General features: G+C 39.6%; 1 protein-coding gene across 4 annotated transcripts in view; it reads left to right on the top strand.

Moving 5' to 3' along the window:
- The window catches only part of lrp6 (low density lipoprotein receptor-related protein 6), a 275,397-nt gene extending 264,180 nt beyond the window's left edge, over window positions 1–11,217 (top strand). For 3 of the 4 annotated variants that reach the window (XM_065253367.2, XM_065253369.2, XM_073815902.1), the window contains one exon: window positions 8,494–11,217. In XM_065253367.2, the coding sequence (XP_065109439.1) occupies window positions 8,494–8,861 (368 nt within the window). In that variant the 3' untranslated portion in view covers window positions 8,862–11,217. The remainder of the gene's footprint in view (window positions 1–8,493) is intronic. The other variant, XM_065253368.2, reaches the window with a different exon arrangement.
- The last annotated feature ends 6,316 nt before the right edge of the window (window positions 11,218–17,533 follow it).

The raw sequence follows: 17,533 nt of genomic DNA, 5'->3' as shown, positions 1-17,533 counted from the left end.
ATCTCTTTTTCGCTTCCTTGGCGACTCGTTTTAATGTCCTCGAGAATAAGTCTTTAATAGGCTTTAAAACCTGCCTCAAATTAAAGCATTAGATTGCGAGTTCCTCACGATGTGCGCTGTTTCTCAATCCGAAGGTTTCAGCCTACGCAGGTGACATATGCAGGCTGCATACGTCATCAAGCCTGGTTTATTTAAGTTAACTGAGGATTACATATGCAAGTCATAAGCATATTACATCAATTTACGATTAACTAAGAATAATTGTCAGCTTAACAGCATCTTGATGACGTATGCTGCCTACAAATGCAGCCTCGGGAGGCTTCAGATTGAGAAGCGGCCAGCGTGAGTGTAGTCTGAAAGCATGAAAGGCGGATCTTGAATTTCCAGGAATGTCCCTTGTCGGCAAATGTATTTTAAAGGAGCCGTGAATCAAATACTCAATTTTAACTTGATAATTTGTTATATAAGAGGTCATCATACTTAAATGAACATCCTGCAAGTTTCAGAACTGAAAACGTCCGTGCTACTGAAATATAACAGTTTTTGGCACCAAGCCAGTATTACAACCAAGTGTGGAATTCTGAGAAATATGACGTCAAAGTAGAATTGAAGCACCTCCCCTAATCCAATTACAACGACCACTTTTGTAGCCCTGCCCACAGGTTCGCGTGAGAGAAAAGCAGAATTCTATTAGCATAGGGGCCGTTCGCATGTAATGCAAGTGTCATCCAGTATTGTGGTTTAAAATCCGCACGGTTCCAGACAGGCTACCTATTGCGGCAATAGTATATTACCCATATGAGGAATGTGAGTGCTTTGTTCTAGAGAAACTAACTAGTGCGGCATAAGTACATTTACTGGACATTTTATGTGAATGCTTTGTTAAAGAAGAATGTCTTAAGTTTAGCTTTAAATTGATCGACTGTGTCTGATACTCAAACATTATTTGGTAAATCATTCCAGAGCTTAGGGGCTAAGTAGGAAAAGGATCTACCACCTTTAGACACTTTTGATATTCTAGGGATAATTAAGTTAACATGGTGGATTGTATTCTGGTAGTAATTCTTTAATATACGAGGGTGCTAGGCCATTTAAGGCTTTGTAAGTTATTTGTGAAATTTTAAATTGTATGCGATATTTAACTGGTAGCCAGTGTAAAGATGCCAGAATTGGACTAATGTGGTCATACGTTTTAGGGCGAGTAAGCACTCTTGCGGCGGCATTTTGAACCAGCTGTAGCTTGTTTACCTGATTTGCGTGACATCCCCTGAGTTACGAGTTACAATAGTCTATTCTAGAGGTCATAAAAGCATGGATAAGCTTTTCTGCATCTGATGCAGACAGCATATGGCGTATTTTTTAGATACTTCTAAGATGAAGAATGCTCTGCGGCAGACGTTGGAGATATGACTATCGAAAGATAGATTGCTGTCCAACATTACGCCTAAATTCTTAACCGTGGAAGATGGCACCACCGTGCAGCAATCTATGGGCAACTTGTAATCTGACATATTATGTTTGGAGCGATTTGGTTCAATAATAAGTATCTCAGTCTTATTGGAGTTTAGCATAAAAAAGTTATGTGCCATCCAGTCCCTAATATCACTAATCCAGTCTGATAGCTTAGCAAACTGGTGGGTTTCGCTAGGATGTGACGAGATTTAAAGCTGGGTATCATCCGCATAGCAGTGAAAACTTATGTTATGTTTCCTGATAATGTCTCCTAGAGGTAACATATATAACGAGAATAGGATAGGGCCTAAAACTGATCCCTGTGGTACGCCGTATTTAACGGGGGAGTGATATGACTCTTCCTCATTTACATAAAGAAAGTGATATCGATTGGTTAGATAAGATCTAAACCAGGCTAACGCCTGACCACTGATGCCAACATAGTTTTCTAGTCTATTGAGTAGGATTCTGTGATCTATTGTGTCAAAGGCTGCACTAAGGTCTAGTAATATAAGGATTGAGATTTCACCACGATCGGATGTTAAAAGGAAAATAAAGGAAAATAAAGAAAACAATCTTTTTTTTACCTGGAGCTTCTGTTTACACGCGTCCCCTTCCTTGAAAGGGCCAGGGCTCCAGACTGCCACCAAATGGTGGCATTTTGCCACCAAAGTTTGAGTGTGTGCCACTGAATTTTACATCCAGTCGCACATGTGCGACCAGTAAATTTGACCTTTTTTTAACACGTTAAACATGGAATGAATCCGGATTCTGTGGCAGGCCAATGAGTGTGAGAAGGATAGGAAATGGCCACTGTAAGTGGCTAATGTGTGGAGGGGAGGGTCCTAGAGATAATTGAGCGCTCGTAAATGTCTGTGGGAAGGAGACAGAAGGTCTTTCTCAATGTCAAGGATCCTCGGAATTTCAACCAAGGACTGGGTATATATCCCATATACAGGAAAGTATGCATATGTGTAGCCTTCGCGCTCTGAAGTCACCCACAATCCTATGTGCGCACTGCCGAAAGCACACCTTTTCACTGACAAAATGACGCGATGCGTGCACTTGCTAGCCTATTCCATTTACGTGTTCTCCGAATGCTAAAGAAATGCCTCATCTAGCCTTTGAAAGAAGTGACTTGGAAGGAACAGTCCTGCCAAGAAAGTATCCTTGACATTTAAGAAACACCTATATATCACAACCTGCTGCCTCTGAACATGAGCAAGCGAACTATTGACTCGTTCTTCCGACCTGCGGCTACTGCGCAAAGGTTTGTGTGATGAAAAAGGCCCGAACCCACAATTTTCAATAAGACTGGCTGCGAGAATTCAGCTGGTTGAGGTATTGTAAGGAGACAAACTCCATGAGTTGGGAATTTTGCGGTCGCTACCCCAGAACTTCTGGGAACACAAAGTTTGCCCAACAGTGCAGGCACTTCTCGGTTAAAACACGATACACTTGTCAAACACAATACTAGCCTCAAGCATAAAGTATGCCGTGGCATGCTATTAAATGAAAAGGCAATGCCACTACTTGTTGCTTTTAGAAGACAAGAGGCTGTGAATCAGAGCGCAGATGAGGCAGAGATGATATTGAAATTTAACAAGGCCTACTTTGTTGCTAAGGAGGAACTATTCAATTCAATTTTATTTATATAGCGCTTTTCACAAAAGTCAATTGTTTCAAAGCAGATTTACATAAATAGAAGCAGTGAAAAGCACAGAAAAACGACAGATAGCACAACAAAATACATGATAGCATAAGCAGTTAAATTTGCTGCGGCTATGAATCAATATTGTAAGTGAACGTATTACTAAAGTAATGTCTAGAAGAGGAAGCTAAGTAAAGCCCAAAAAGTCTGCCTCCCCGGGGTGAAAAACCCCCTAGGAGAAAAAAAACCCGGGCTTTTATCCGAGGAAAAATAAGTCCTAGGAGGGAAAAACCCTTGGGAGAACGGATAAGGAGATTTAGCAGAGATTTAGCGGAGATTAAGCGGGGTCTGCCGGTGATTGTTGGCCGGGCATCAGGTGGGCATCACGTTGAAGGACGGCCAATAGATCAGAGGTGTGCCGACTTTCACATCTACCGGGACTGGGTCTGTTTGTCTCGTTGTCCTCGGGGTCGAGGACGAGACAGGGAGAGAAAAACAAAATCGTATTAGCGTAGCGGGCGTTCATATGTATTGAAGTGTCACACAGTGATGTGGTTTAACTCCGCTTAGTTCCAGACAGACTAACTATTGCGGCATAATTATATTATCCACAGTTGTTGATTTAGCAAATTGGGGGCCCAATGCGAAGGTATATATGGTAAATAAGGGTCACCTTCCGATCTTTAAGAGACAATGAAACCTGACGACCCGTTTGACTAAGGCCTAAAGCCCCACTGTCGTCGTTAATGCAGGTTCAGTGGCAAACGGGTCTATATTGTATACCATTTACAGGACCACGAGAAAACGCCAAACATCGCAACCCGATTATACGTGCTAACCCATTTGACTAAGGCGGGAGGCCCCACTGTCGTCGTTAATGCAGGTTCAGTGGCAAACGGGTCGGTATGGCATACTATTCACAAGACACACGAAAGCACCAAAATCGCAACCCAACCATACGTGCCAAACCGTTTGACTAAGGCCGGAAGCCCCACTGTCGTCGTTAATGCTGGTTCAGTGGCAAACGAGTCTGTATGGCATACTATTCACAAGACTTACGATAGCGCCAAAATCGCAACCCGACCATACGTGCCAACCCGTTTGACTAAGGCGGGAGGCCCCACTGTCGTCGTTAATGCAGGTTCAGTGGCAAATGGGTCGGTATGGCATACTATTCACAAGGCACACGAAAGCACCAAAATCGCAACCCAACCATACGTACCAAACCGTTTGACTAAGTGCGGAAGCCCCACTGTCGTTGTTAATGCAGGTTCAGTGGCAAACGGTGGCAAACTATTTAATGCAATTCATTTTAAGTGTTCATGCAGAAAAGGTTTTTATTTATTTATTTGGTGGGTCTGTGTTATGACCTTGAGTGCTTTGTTCCGTAAAAATAACTATTGGGAGTTAAGTACCTTTACTAGACAAATTATGCGAATGCTTTGTTGAAGAGAAAAGTTTTAAGTCTAGATTTGAAATGATCGACTGTGTCTGATTCTCGGACATCGGTTGGTAAATCATTCCAGAGCTTAGGGGCTAAGTAGGAAAAGGATCTTCCACTTTTAGACACTTTTGATAGTCTAGGGATAATCAATAGGCCAGAACTTTGCGACCGTAGTGTGCGTGATGGATTGTATTCTGATAGTAATTCTCTAAGATATGAGGGTGCTAAGCCATTTAAAGCTTTGTAGGTGATTAGTGATATTTTAAATTGTATGCAATATTTAACTGGTAGCCAGTGTAAAGATGCCAGAATGGGCTTATGTGGTCATACTTCTTAGATCGAGTAAGTACCCTTGCAGAAGCGTTTTGAACTAGCTGAAGCTTGTTGACCTGATTTGAATGGCATCCCCCGAGTAGCGAGTTACAAATGTCTATTCTAGAGATCATAAAAGCATGAATAAGCTTCTCTGCGTCAGATGTAGACAGTATATGGCGTATTTTTGAGATATTTCTAAGATGGAAGAATGCTGTGCGGCAGACGTTGGCTATATGACTATCAAAGGATAAGTTGCTGTCGAACATCACACCTAAGTTCCTAACCGTGGAAGATGGCACCACAGTACAGCCATCTATGTGCAATTTGTAATTTGACATATTCTGTTTGTAGTGATTTGATTCAATAATAAGTATCTCTGTCTTATTGGAGTTGAGCTTAACCTCTTGAAAAGCACCCCCATTCTGTCCCGAAACCATGAAAATACCTACTTTCACTAAAAGGACTGTTTTTACTAAACCATTTATAGTATAAGCATAACTGTGGTATCATTAGATAGAAGACACTTTGAGCTTCGTTTTCCATGTTATTAAACTTATTTTAAGATAAAAATTTAAAAAGTTAGAGAGGCTGAAGTACATTGTAATAAAAAATTTTTTGCATAACATCTTTTTTAACACTAAAAATCTTAATGATAAATATATGTGTGAAACCTAGAAATGCAATGAGGCCAAAGCCACAAGTCTAAAGAAGTTATATTTCACGTTTGAAGTCAATAGACCCAAAAATGAGGTTCTTGCAAGAGTTTTTGTAAGACTAGTGCCTTTTCTAAGTGCCAGTCAGCCACAAAATAAAAGTCTTTTGTTTACATGCATACACGTTCGTTCTTTTTATTGTTTATCCTTATATAAGCGTATAAAATGCCGTATCCACACCAGGAAATAAAGCTTCACACAAAGATTGTTGAATTTGTGTTCTAATTGGCTACACGTTCTGTCTATCAATATTTTCCATGAAGTCACGATATTTGACAGCGCTGTTTGGATATTATGTATTATACTCCCGCCTACTTGTACAATCAAGTTTGAGCGCTGGTTTTGAACGCGAGTCTGATCTCATATACAAGTGTTACGATGTTAATAGTCCTCAGATTGTATATTATAATCTATTACAAGACGTGCATCTGAAATCTGATGTAAACAATGGAAAATATATCCATATTTCATGGATTATACGCATTTGTGGACAAAAATGGTCACGGTAAAGTATTCCTATGTAAAACTAATAAGTTATATTATATAAATAGGAATAAGATGGTAAAAAAAGATTTTAGATGATGAACTCGGCGGAGCTCCGATGCACGATGGTTCTGTTCAGCGTGACGTCACAAACCGGAAGTTTGACAACATTAAAACATTACAATTTGGTTAACTACCCTTAACCAAATTCAAAAAAGCTTGTTTTGTTATATTGTTTATAACTGTGAAATAATCAAAATTTTATTCTGCATGTATGGCATATTTTTAATTATACCATACTTTTTAATAAAAAATGTGAGTGTACCTTCTATGTTGCATCTTCAAAAGTGCACAATAAAATGTGACACTGAATTTGAAACAGCACATTGTAATTTCTGCATCTATCATCAAAGTATTTATTAGTAATAGAGTGGAAATTAGTAGAAATGTGAATATTTGGTTAGCATGTTGATTTATGGTGTGTGACCCTAAATTTTCTGGTTGCGCCCCTAGAATTTTCAGCTGGGGTCACTGTGCTCCTAGTGAAAAATGTTAGTCTGGAGCCCTGAAGGGTGCATGTTGTTTGTTATTAACCCAGAGCTAGTATATTGTGTACATGCGCTTGGGCACTGGTAAGGATACATTCAGGACACTTGCTGGCTTATTTCCGATGATGTTAATATTAAAATACAAGATGACACCACTGATGTTTATAAGCATCTTGCAGAAACAACATCTCTCTGACTCTGAGTTTTTTTTTTTTTTTACTTAATTAGTCTCATAGTTTCATAGTACCGACATTGACAAAGTCCAGTAAGAAGACAGTGCTCTAGTACCGTGTTAAGATTAAAAGTAATAGAATTTAAATTTTACATATGCCAATAAAATGGCAACAATATGAATAAAAGAAACAAATTATAGATTCATGAGACCAAAGACTGCTGTTTTGATCAACCCAAACATCAGAGCCAGTGTCAAATAGAAGTGTCCGAGAGGGGGCTGTGGTCCGTGGTGTATGCAAACACCTGCTGGTTGCACTGGAACTCACACAAGCAAATGTTTGAATCTTTACTAATCAATTGTACATTTAAATGTTATACACACATATTCTCGCTTGAACTAAAACTCTTAAAACAACATTTTGTGACCAAGAAACAGTATTTTCGAGAAACTGCTATTTCGTCTATTGAGTTATGACATTAAAAACAAACGGCCGAAAGGGTTACCTGTTATTCTGAACTTCAAGTGCATGGCGGAAGAAAGTAGTTCTCCAACAAAAGAGGGTTTTAAAATAACTCTTTTGTTGTTTTCTAGTTTTCTTTTTTCAAATGTGTGCCGTCAAACTGTTTTATAAAAGATATATCGATCTCAGAGTGGGTGTGTTATATAGAAATTTCAGTCTTTCATAAGTTAGCCCTGGGGTCTGTAGACAAATGTCTTGATTGTTTTGCAAGATACTGTTAATGTAATGTTATTTTACATTTAGCCCCTGGGGTTTGCTTTAATATTAGTTTTCGGGACCCATTAGGGTTGTGCCGATAAACGGTATCGTGTATCGGTGATCATAAGACATATCACCAATAACGGGCTTTCATGACGATAGTTATTATTATTATTATTATTATCATCATAGTTTCACATTAACATGCGCATTGCATGCTTTTCCTCGCATGAGAGGGTTTTTGGGTTTCAGTTTGGGCGAGAGCACCTGAACGCGTGCTGATTTCTTCTTGCATGCATCTTGGACTCTTGCTTGGACCTGAATGCGTGCAGCATGGACTCAGACCGTAATGCGCCTGATTCTGACTCTTCCTCGCACGATTCGAACTCTTCCTTGCACATGAGCTTGTAATACGCACAGCTCTGACACTTCCTTGTACTAGAGAGGTTGTTAGCATGCAGAGGGTTAAAATCAGCGATTTTTTTTTTTGTTCCCGCTCCCTGGCATGCATGAAATTTTAGAGCGCCTGGGCTTTTCCGCGCTTGGATTAATGGCATCAGCTTTAGGAAGGTTGCAGTCATGACAGTGTTGCCCTTGCTTCTTTTTGTCCATCAATCAAGTGACTTGTAAAAAAAACTAATAAATGAGAAAACTACTGTCCCGCCCCCCGATACTATCATGTATCAGCGATTTCACAGGCTGACGATCTCAAAATGGGGCATATCGCCCAACACTAGTACCCATAACTACTACTAGAAAAGGTCCTATAAAACTTCTTTTTCATTTATTTACTTATTATGTTTAGGTTTTAAGTATTTTTCTCTTTGAGCTGAAGTAATAAATGTGTTTTAAAAACCTTCATATTGTTGAAAGCTCTTTGTTTAAGGTTGAGTGTCTCTCCATCTGTAATGAAGCTTTATAAACTGTACAAAGAGTGTATTATTGTGGTTTATTAATGACAACATTAACTCTTGAGTGTGTGTTTGTATCTCAGCTACAGACCCTACAGTTACCGCCACTTCGCCCCTCCGACGACGCCCTGCAGCACAGACGTCTGTGACAGCGACTACACACCGGGCCGTCGGCCTCCGCAGGTATCCAGTGCCGCGGCTAAGGGCTACACCAGCGACCTCAACTACGACTCAGAACCTCTCCCCCCTCCCCCCACTCCGCGCAGTCAGTACCTGTCTGCGGAGGAGAACTGTGAGAGCTGTCCGCCGTCACCGTACACAGAGCACAGCTACTCGCATCATCTGTATCCCCCGCCCCCGTCACCCTGCACGGACTCATCCTGAGATCTGCCCAAGGCATGTTAATCCCCACCCGTCGCCTGATGACTGGAGCGGTGCGGGGCAGAATTAATTTTCTGTCTGGAATCTAGAAAGAACATCAGCCTGGCAGCCCTGTACATTAAAACAAAAGAAACATATTTATATATTTTCTAAACAGTGTTTATTGTTTATGTCACAGAGCTTTGTATTAAAAGAAAATTGTAAATTTTTTAAAGAGGAAATTTTATTAAATCAATACAAATGTAATGCGTTGCCTTAACCTAGGAGTTTAAAATCAAACTACCTTCTGTCATGCTGAAGGATTTGGAAAACACAGTGATTGTGTTTTTGCGAATGGTTTTACTTTCCAATGCCAAATATTTCACGTGAAAGCCCTCAGATACGTGAGACGCCTCCTGCAGGCTAGGATGCAGAACAGCACTGTGATCCTTAGGTGGCCATTTTATCTGAGCTAAAACATAACTTCACAATCAGCTGCTGGCTGTGTGCCTGAGCTCTCACAAGAAGATGGTACTCATATTTTTATACTATTTTTGTATTTAAGATGTCATTGACTTGTCCTCTTTGACTGGAGTGAGTTTGGGGTGCGGCAGCTGTGACAAACGCAGAACTGTGGCAGACCGCAACATCGGTGTCAGATATTGATGATTCAGAGCTGCGGTATGTAAATCAGAATGAACGCTGTGCATCATGGGAAATGAAATCAGTAGCGTCAGTGTGACCTCACCTGTGGATGGAAAAAACACAACCAAAGATTGTCTGGATGCATGAATTCACTCCAGACCACAGCTGAGGTCACATCCACATGGCTTACAATCACGGACGACTTCTCGTGCCTCACGGTTTTTTAGACTTTAACTCATTTTTCACTTTTTTCCAAATATCACTGCCCACAAAGGTTAAATATTTTTTTACTGCAAACTGTGTAGATACTGTATTTATAAGCTATAAAGAGAAAATCATTATTTGTGTCTATAATCATATCCTTGCCATACAGCTCTGTTTATTTCCCACCAGGAAATACAGCCGTGTGTGTGTGTGTGTGTGTGTGTGTGTGTGTGTGTGTGTGTGTGTGTGTGTGTGTGTGTCCACTAAAAGTCAAACAGAAAGATTACTACAAGCACAGATAGTTAGTTAAGACCTCAGGTTAGGATTAACTGTTAACTGATGATAGAGATGTTTGTAGTTAGCTTTTCTAAATAGTGGTTTAACTTCTCTGTGTTTGTAGCATTTCACTAGGGTTATAAAACTTTAAATGAGGGAAGCGCACCAGCAGAAATCAACATTACTGGCTTTGATTACACCAAATCCATACGTTTTCTTGCTCATGATGTCCATGGCAGAATTTATAACCCTTCAGAGGTTGGTTTTAAATCAAGATAATTTCTACTCTCTGGTTGTTGACAAGCAGCTAAGATATCTGCATTGTTTGAATGTTTGTCTATATTTGAAGGTGACCTAAGTGAAAATTGGCATCATTATTTAAAATAGTCTCTTGTTTCACCTGCTGGTTTAAAACAGAGATTTCTGCACATCCAAGACTTTTATAAGCATCTCATGTTTGTCTTCTCTGTTCACACAGTTGCCTTCTCTGACTTCATACATGCATCATCCTTCCTATTTACTGTGTGTGACAACAGCTTGTGGTACAATCATGGATGTGTGTTGAACAAGCAGATTTTTCCAAATCTATCTGTCCCCCAAACCTCCCTTTAAATCATGGGTGGGCATTCCTGCTCCTGAAGGGCAGCTTTCCTTCAAAGTTTAGCTTCAACCGTAATCAAACACACCTGAAAGTCATTTCCAAGTCATCATGCAGCCTTTGTTTTGATTTTCTGGTGTATTTGATTAGGGTTGCAGCTAAACTTTGCAGGACAATGACCCTCCAGGACCAGGAATGGCCACCCCTGATTTAAATGGTCTGTGTTGCAAGGGCTTCTGGGTAACTCCACATTTTAGACCAGCATTTTGCATTTTCTTAACCGCACTTTACAGGACCTGTGAAGTTACTCTTACAGCACCAGTCTGAAACCGCGATGGGGTTATGAGATCGCCCATCAGGAACGCTGCTCCTGTTAATGAGTAACACAGGGCTGCAATTATGGGGAAAATGTTACAAGCACTTTGAAGGAGTGAACAGGATTTATTCACAATAATATTAGTTTTTAAATTTCATTTTTATGACAAGGTTGTTTTTCGGCAAGTCATTGATTATTTAAATACCAATGATTCTTTGCAAGGAAGAGTTCACGTGACCAACATTTGGTTTCTCGTCAATCATGTAATTTCCACTGACTCTAGTTTTGTAAATTAATGCTTTACATGTAAATCATTGTATAAATGGATGTGTACAGCTCATTCATTTATGTCTTTAAACTGTTGTAACAAATGGATTTGTTTTTAATAAAAATGAGTTTAACATGAAATTTAATCTTTTTTTCAACTTAAAAACAAGATTGACTTCATATTTGATTTTTGGTCGATTCCACAGTTTAGGCTTCACTATGTGAGACATTAGGATGCAAAAATCAATCTCCACGGAGAAAGCATCCTAACATCCTAAGAAAATCTGGGATACAGCTGTGTGAAAGGCAGGATAAATCTGGCAATGGTAAACTTTGTTCAAAGTTGAGTTGATGTAGCCTATGTATGTAACACTGGGCACAGAGACTCCCATTTACTGTACGATTTTAACAGGGCCGTGCAGAGACCATTGGAGGGGCAGGTGCTCAAAGAATAAAAAGGGCACTTTGCTCCCCGCACGCAAGCACACAACTGAAACAAATAATAAAGTAATACAGAATAGAAAGATGATAAGTCTAACGTTTTTTTTTTTTTTTTCTTGCAAATAGAGTGAGACAGAAAAATCTATATAGACTGAGTTTTATATCTATATATTTATGCATTTGGCAGCAGCCAAAACGACTTACCCCACTGCGCAAAGTGACGTCGGAATTACGTCTTTTTCATGTAATTTTTGGACGTCCGAATCCGGTCCATAAAAGGGGTTGTTTTGTAACGCCAGGTGACGTCTTTTTTTGGACGTGTTCTGCACGTCTAAAAATGTTGACAACCGTAGGACCGCCGTGTAAGGAAAAGAGACATGAAAAAAGCGAAAAGACATGATTGCCTCTGCACTTCACCCATATACCGCACCGAAACCTTTCAGACATTTCCTGCCGGCTGTGGGATTCGAACTCCCGATCTCCGTGTTATAAACAAGTCTCTCTAACCACTCGGCCACATGGCCATACTTTCAGGTCGTATATAAGGCATTCTTATTGCATTCATATCATGAACATTTTAATATGACAATAATATTATGTTAAATTGTAAGTATGGTCATATACTTTTAATATAACGAACTACACATTTAATTACATATTTTTAATGGTACATTTAGATGAATTTTGTACGTAATTCAGAAAGCAGAAAAAAACAGTACTGTAATAATAATATAGACTATTCGTATGTATTAATCATGTTGGTGCAATAATGCTGATATTTGTAAATAAACACATTTTTATAGGCCTAATCATGTAATATAGACATAGACCTGTCATAGACGTCCAAATGACGTCCAAAAATTACCCAGTTTAAACGTCAAATATTGCCCGTAAATATGACGTCCAAATGACGTCCAAAAAATTACCCAGTTTAAACGTCAAATGTTGCCCATAAATATGACGTCCAAATGACGTCCAAAAAATAACCCAGTTTAAACGTCAAATGTTGCCCGTCAATATGACGTCCAAATAGGGTCATGGTGGGACGTCCAAATAGTGGACCTAGTTTGGACGTCGAATACATGTCCAGAATTGGTCATGGACCGACGGACCCAATATAGACATGATCTGCACGTCTATCCGGCGTCCTGTGTTTAGTGCATTTCATTTAGTGTTTGTGTGTGTCAACACAGTATATGCAGTTTTGAAATTATATGATATTATATATTGCATTTTGACATTAAGATATTATTACGTTTACAGGCTTGTGTTTTTGTTGTCATATTTAAAATATAATTCTATTCTATTCTAATCCTGTTCGAAATTTGTATACAAAGAGAGTAGCCTACATATTTTAGTTTTGAATCATGTTTGTGTTGTGTTTTTGCCCACTTTGATGCCTTGATGACAGGGCAATAAAATAATGACATTCATCTCTCCTTTCATTCATTTCATGAAGCCTCTAGTACTTTCTTTATTTTCAGGTAAACTAAAACTGGTTGCAAAGCTGGAGAGTTTTTGACTGAGTTAATAATTTAGCACGAGTATAGCTATATTACCCAACATCAGCTCACATTGTCTTTTATCAAAGGCGAGTCCAGGAATCGTAAATTCAATATGATACAAAAATTAAACGAGTTTTTTACCGTATTCATCGGATCTTGCTCTTCCAACAAACTCCGCGTGACAAGTGGATGACATTAGAACAGCGCGAGAGCGATTTGAAATCAAACTCCTCCGTATGATTTCCCGAATATTTCTCGCGGTACTTTGATGTCATGTGCGTTTCGGTTCTTGCATTGCTGCGTGAAGTTAAGCACACCTAAAAACTCGAGACAGCTACCTGTATGAACTTCCGGCAGAGAACGTCCCTGCCTTTGCCTCATCCATTGTTTTTATATGGGAAGAATGTTTTATTTTCAGCGTGAGAAATACAAGGTGTGGCGTGTGAAGGCTGACATGCGTGAGACTTGAGAGCCCTGTTTGCATCTAACGTTCTAGAGATGTTAATACACACAGACAGCAATAAACAAAAGCTGTGCATGCTCTCCTCACGTTGTTCTTGTAAAATAATAATAATAATATAACAAGCATACCGCTTCGGTTCAATGCCGGCTCGAGGGGGATCCTCCCTGTACTGCGCACCGTGTCGTGCACGTGTGGGCGTTGATAGCGCTGTGAGCTTTCCCTAAAGAGATTGTCCAATAAAAGGTCAATACGTCATCATGTGACTAATTTTATTTGCGGCTAAATTATTTTTTATTAATTTTACTAATAGTTAGATTGGGCAGGCCTTCACAAAAGGGCATTTAATTACAAAAAAATGCTTTGACAAAAAGGGCACTTTGGTCATCCAGGGGTAAAGGGGCAGGTGCTTGGGCACCCGCCGCCCCCCCCTCTGCACGTGCCTGGATTTTAATAATGATTGACACATGACTAAATGTTTAGGTTCCTTTCAAACCTACTTTAATAGTATACTATACTTGTTAAATATTATTACTGCAGTAAGAGTTTGTTTTGATCATGGTGCCACGATCGCTGGATAATTCTGAAATTACTTTTCAGTCATTTGCCATTGTACAGAGTTGAATGTCTTCACGTATTGACTTTATTTGCGAGGTACAATTCCAAATGATTCATAAAGTAAAACATCTGCAATTTTTTGATCGATTGTGTTTTAGAAGTACTGTATGCTCAAACTCTAATGACAGCAATGTGATCGCTGATGCGCTGGTAGAGAGAGAGATACTGAGAAAAGGAGAGACTGCGGCTCTGTAGAAATGATTGATGTTATTTGAAGTCAGCTCTTAAAGGATTACCCAGCAAACATGCCCGTGCTTGCCCATTGTGGGTATACTGAGGGACAGTGTGGGCAGGGCAAACCCACACCAAACCCAAAAGGGCCCCATGCGGGTTAGCCCACGTGGGGCCCACAGAAGTTTTAGCTTGCCCACAGTAAACCCACACAGGCCCCATGCGGGCCCCCTATGACTTTGCCCTTTTGGGCCCCATGAGGTTTTTTGTGGGCCAACCCACTGTGGGCTTCCCCACAGAAAACCCCACACAGGCCCCATATTTTCTAGCTAGCCCCCATAATTTTGCCATTAATCGTAATATATTTTTTAAATATTTTAATTATTAAAATAAGTATAATTATTATTAAATTATTAAAATAATGATCATTGGTTGTTATTATCTTAGCAGATAATTTCCTTTTGATGTTTATTGTTGTTGTTAAATCAAAAACCATAGTTACTACACCTTTACTATAATAAAACCGTTTTTATAAATTAAGGATCTTAACTCTTTCACCGCCAGCGTTTTAAAAAAAAGTTGCCAGCCAGCGCCAGCGTTTTTCATGATTTTCACAAAAGTTTAATGTCTTCCAGAAAATGTTCTTCTTCAAATATATAAACATACAATATACCAAATGAAAGAACAGACCCTCTGCTTTCAAACAAAAAAAACTGTTTCATCCTACAGTAGTTCTTTTGTAATCAGCTTTTGAATATGGGTAGGTTTCTGCAAAAACACCACATTTTGAGCAAAAAGCAGAGATAATTCCATTTTTGTTATGGACTTTTCATAGAGTTCCCATTCAGAGCGATCTTTAAAACAGACACGGACATGCAGCAGCTTGCCATAGGGCAATACTTCCGGGTTTAAAAAGTTGCGGAAGGGCCACCTAGTGGATAATAGCGGTATTGCAGAAAGACGGAAAAACTCGTCATTGGCGGGAAAGCGTTTTCTCTTGATTGACGACATATCTCGTCAATGGCGGGGAAAGAGTTAAAAGCTATGCTTTAAAGGGACACCAGGCAAGTCTGAGTGTTATTTCTTTACAACCCCCTAGAGTCTTTTCTTGGAATCTTCCGTCAAGGTTTTCGCTGCTTCTTCCCCGGCTCTGCCATTTGCAACAATCGCTAGCCCTGTTTCGTTCGCCTGCCTCTGTGTTGTTTGCTGTAAACTGATCCTGCTTCTCGCAATATCTGAGACTTTGTGAGACTGAAGGACGGTGGGTCGGATACAGCGAACTTGCAAGTGGGGTATTCTTCCTACAGGCGGTAGGGACAGACGAGAGAGTCTTCATTCGTCCTGTAATGAGTCATTTAACCATATACCGACTTACGAAGATGATTTATTAACATAAAAATGCTGCCTTGTGTCCCTTTAAAAGCGCAATTTTTCTGTTTAATACAATAAATATTTAATGTTAAACAAGTTCTAATTTTCAGTCTGTCTGGATGCAGTGCTTCACTAGGAGAAGCTCTTTCTTTTACATCTTCATTAAGTTGGCTTGTGAAAGCCAACTTACTGAAATGCTATTTAAACTTATTATGTTGGCTTGAGAAAGCCAACATACTGTTGTTGCTGTGCAGGACTGTGTTAATTTAGATGTGATGGGACTTATTTTATGTATGTCTACTCTGAGGACTTTAATTTTGAAAAGCAGTCTCAATTAGCCTGTTAGTTCAGGAAGCAGGAAGTATCAGTTGTACTGCAGAAGTTCAGAAAAATGTGGTAGCTGTGATATCCTCAAACATCATCTTTCTTTGCATCTGTTAAACGCAATATCTGTAAGTACACAGTTTTAATATATTGTGTGATATATTTGAGAAGGTTATTTTGATATTTTGATGTACATTTTCTTGATTTATTTAACCTTACTTTATCATCAATTTGTAATCTTTCAACTTCATACTTAGTAATAGTGAATTTGGTATATTTTACAGTTTCACAGTTGAGTCATAAACTTCATAAACGACTTGATGTCTCCAGCGAGGTTTTTTGAGTCACTGTTTAACTTACTGGATAGTTACATGCTAGAGAAGTCTAACAAGGCCAGTACAGTGAAAAGATATTAATACAACAGACTGAGAAGGACGCTCAAGAATTGTGTGGAATCAAGATTTAAACATTGAAAAGACTGTCACATACAATCAGATTTTTCTGCATATTAAGTCCTATATAATCATGGCAGAAGGTCGGGCAGACTCTGCAGATCTTAAAGGCACAGCCGAAGAGGTGCACTCTGTCAGTGCACATTCTTTAAAAGCATCCAGTCATTCTTCAAGAGCATCCAGTCGTCACTCGAGTGCCAGCATAGCTGTTTTCAAAGCGAGAGCAAAAGCTGAAGCTGCACAAGCCAGAGCAGCATACGCTAAAAGAGAAATAGAATTGAAAGTTGAGCAGGCGCGTCTTCAAGCTACACTAGAGGCTTTGCAAGAGGAAAAGGAAAAGGATGCTGCTTTAGCAGAAGCTCAGGTACTGGAGGAAGCATTGTTAGAAACAGAACGTAGTGCAGCCAGCAGAGTATCAGTATCAGTTCCCATTCCCATCAAGGACATTCAAAGTAGAACAGCAGATTATGTGAAAACACAATCTAAGGTCAGTAGTGGTACACTGCCATCTAGTGGAGGAAAAGAAATGCAACCAACAGTTCAATCTTCTCAGTTTGTAAGTCCAATTAAAAGTGAATCAGATTTCAAGGACTTACCAATTAGTTCACAGATCATGGATTTTGGTGCAGACATGTCTCAGAATGTCACCCAAATGCAGTCTCCTTATCACTACCAAATCCAGAGTAGACCTCTTGAAAAAGAAGATTCCTTGTCTGTTACCTACGACCTCGCAAAGTATCTAGCTCGTACGCAGCTTGTGTCAGCAGGGCTTACTTACTTTGATGACAAGCCCATTAACTACTGGGCATGGAAATCATCTTTTCAAGGTGCTATTTCAGGTCTTGGTCTTTCTCCTGCAGAAGAGCTTGATCTCTTAATTAAATACCTAGGTAGAGAATCTTCTGAGCATGCACGGAGACTGAAAGCTGTTTGTATCAGAAATCCATCAGCAGCACTGAGAATGACATGGCAGAGACTTGAGGAAATATATGGTTCTCCAGAAGCAATTGAACATGCTCTTTTTGCTAAACTTGAAAACTTTCCCAGAGTGTCAAACAAAGACCCACAAAAGCTTCGTGATTTAGGAGACATCCTCTCAGAACTAGAATCTGCTA

Source organism: Paramisgurnus dabryanus, chromosome 1, assembly GCF_030506205.2.
Source record: "Paramisgurnus dabryanus chromosome 1, PD_genome_1.1, whole genome shotgun sequence".
Taxonomy (NCBI): domain Eukaryota; kingdom Metazoa; phylum Chordata; class Actinopteri; order Cypriniformes; family Cobitidae; genus Paramisgurnus; species Paramisgurnus dabryanus.
The sequence above is the reverse complement of the archived record's forward strand: the minus strand, read 5'-3'. Positions and strand labels throughout refer to the sequence as shown.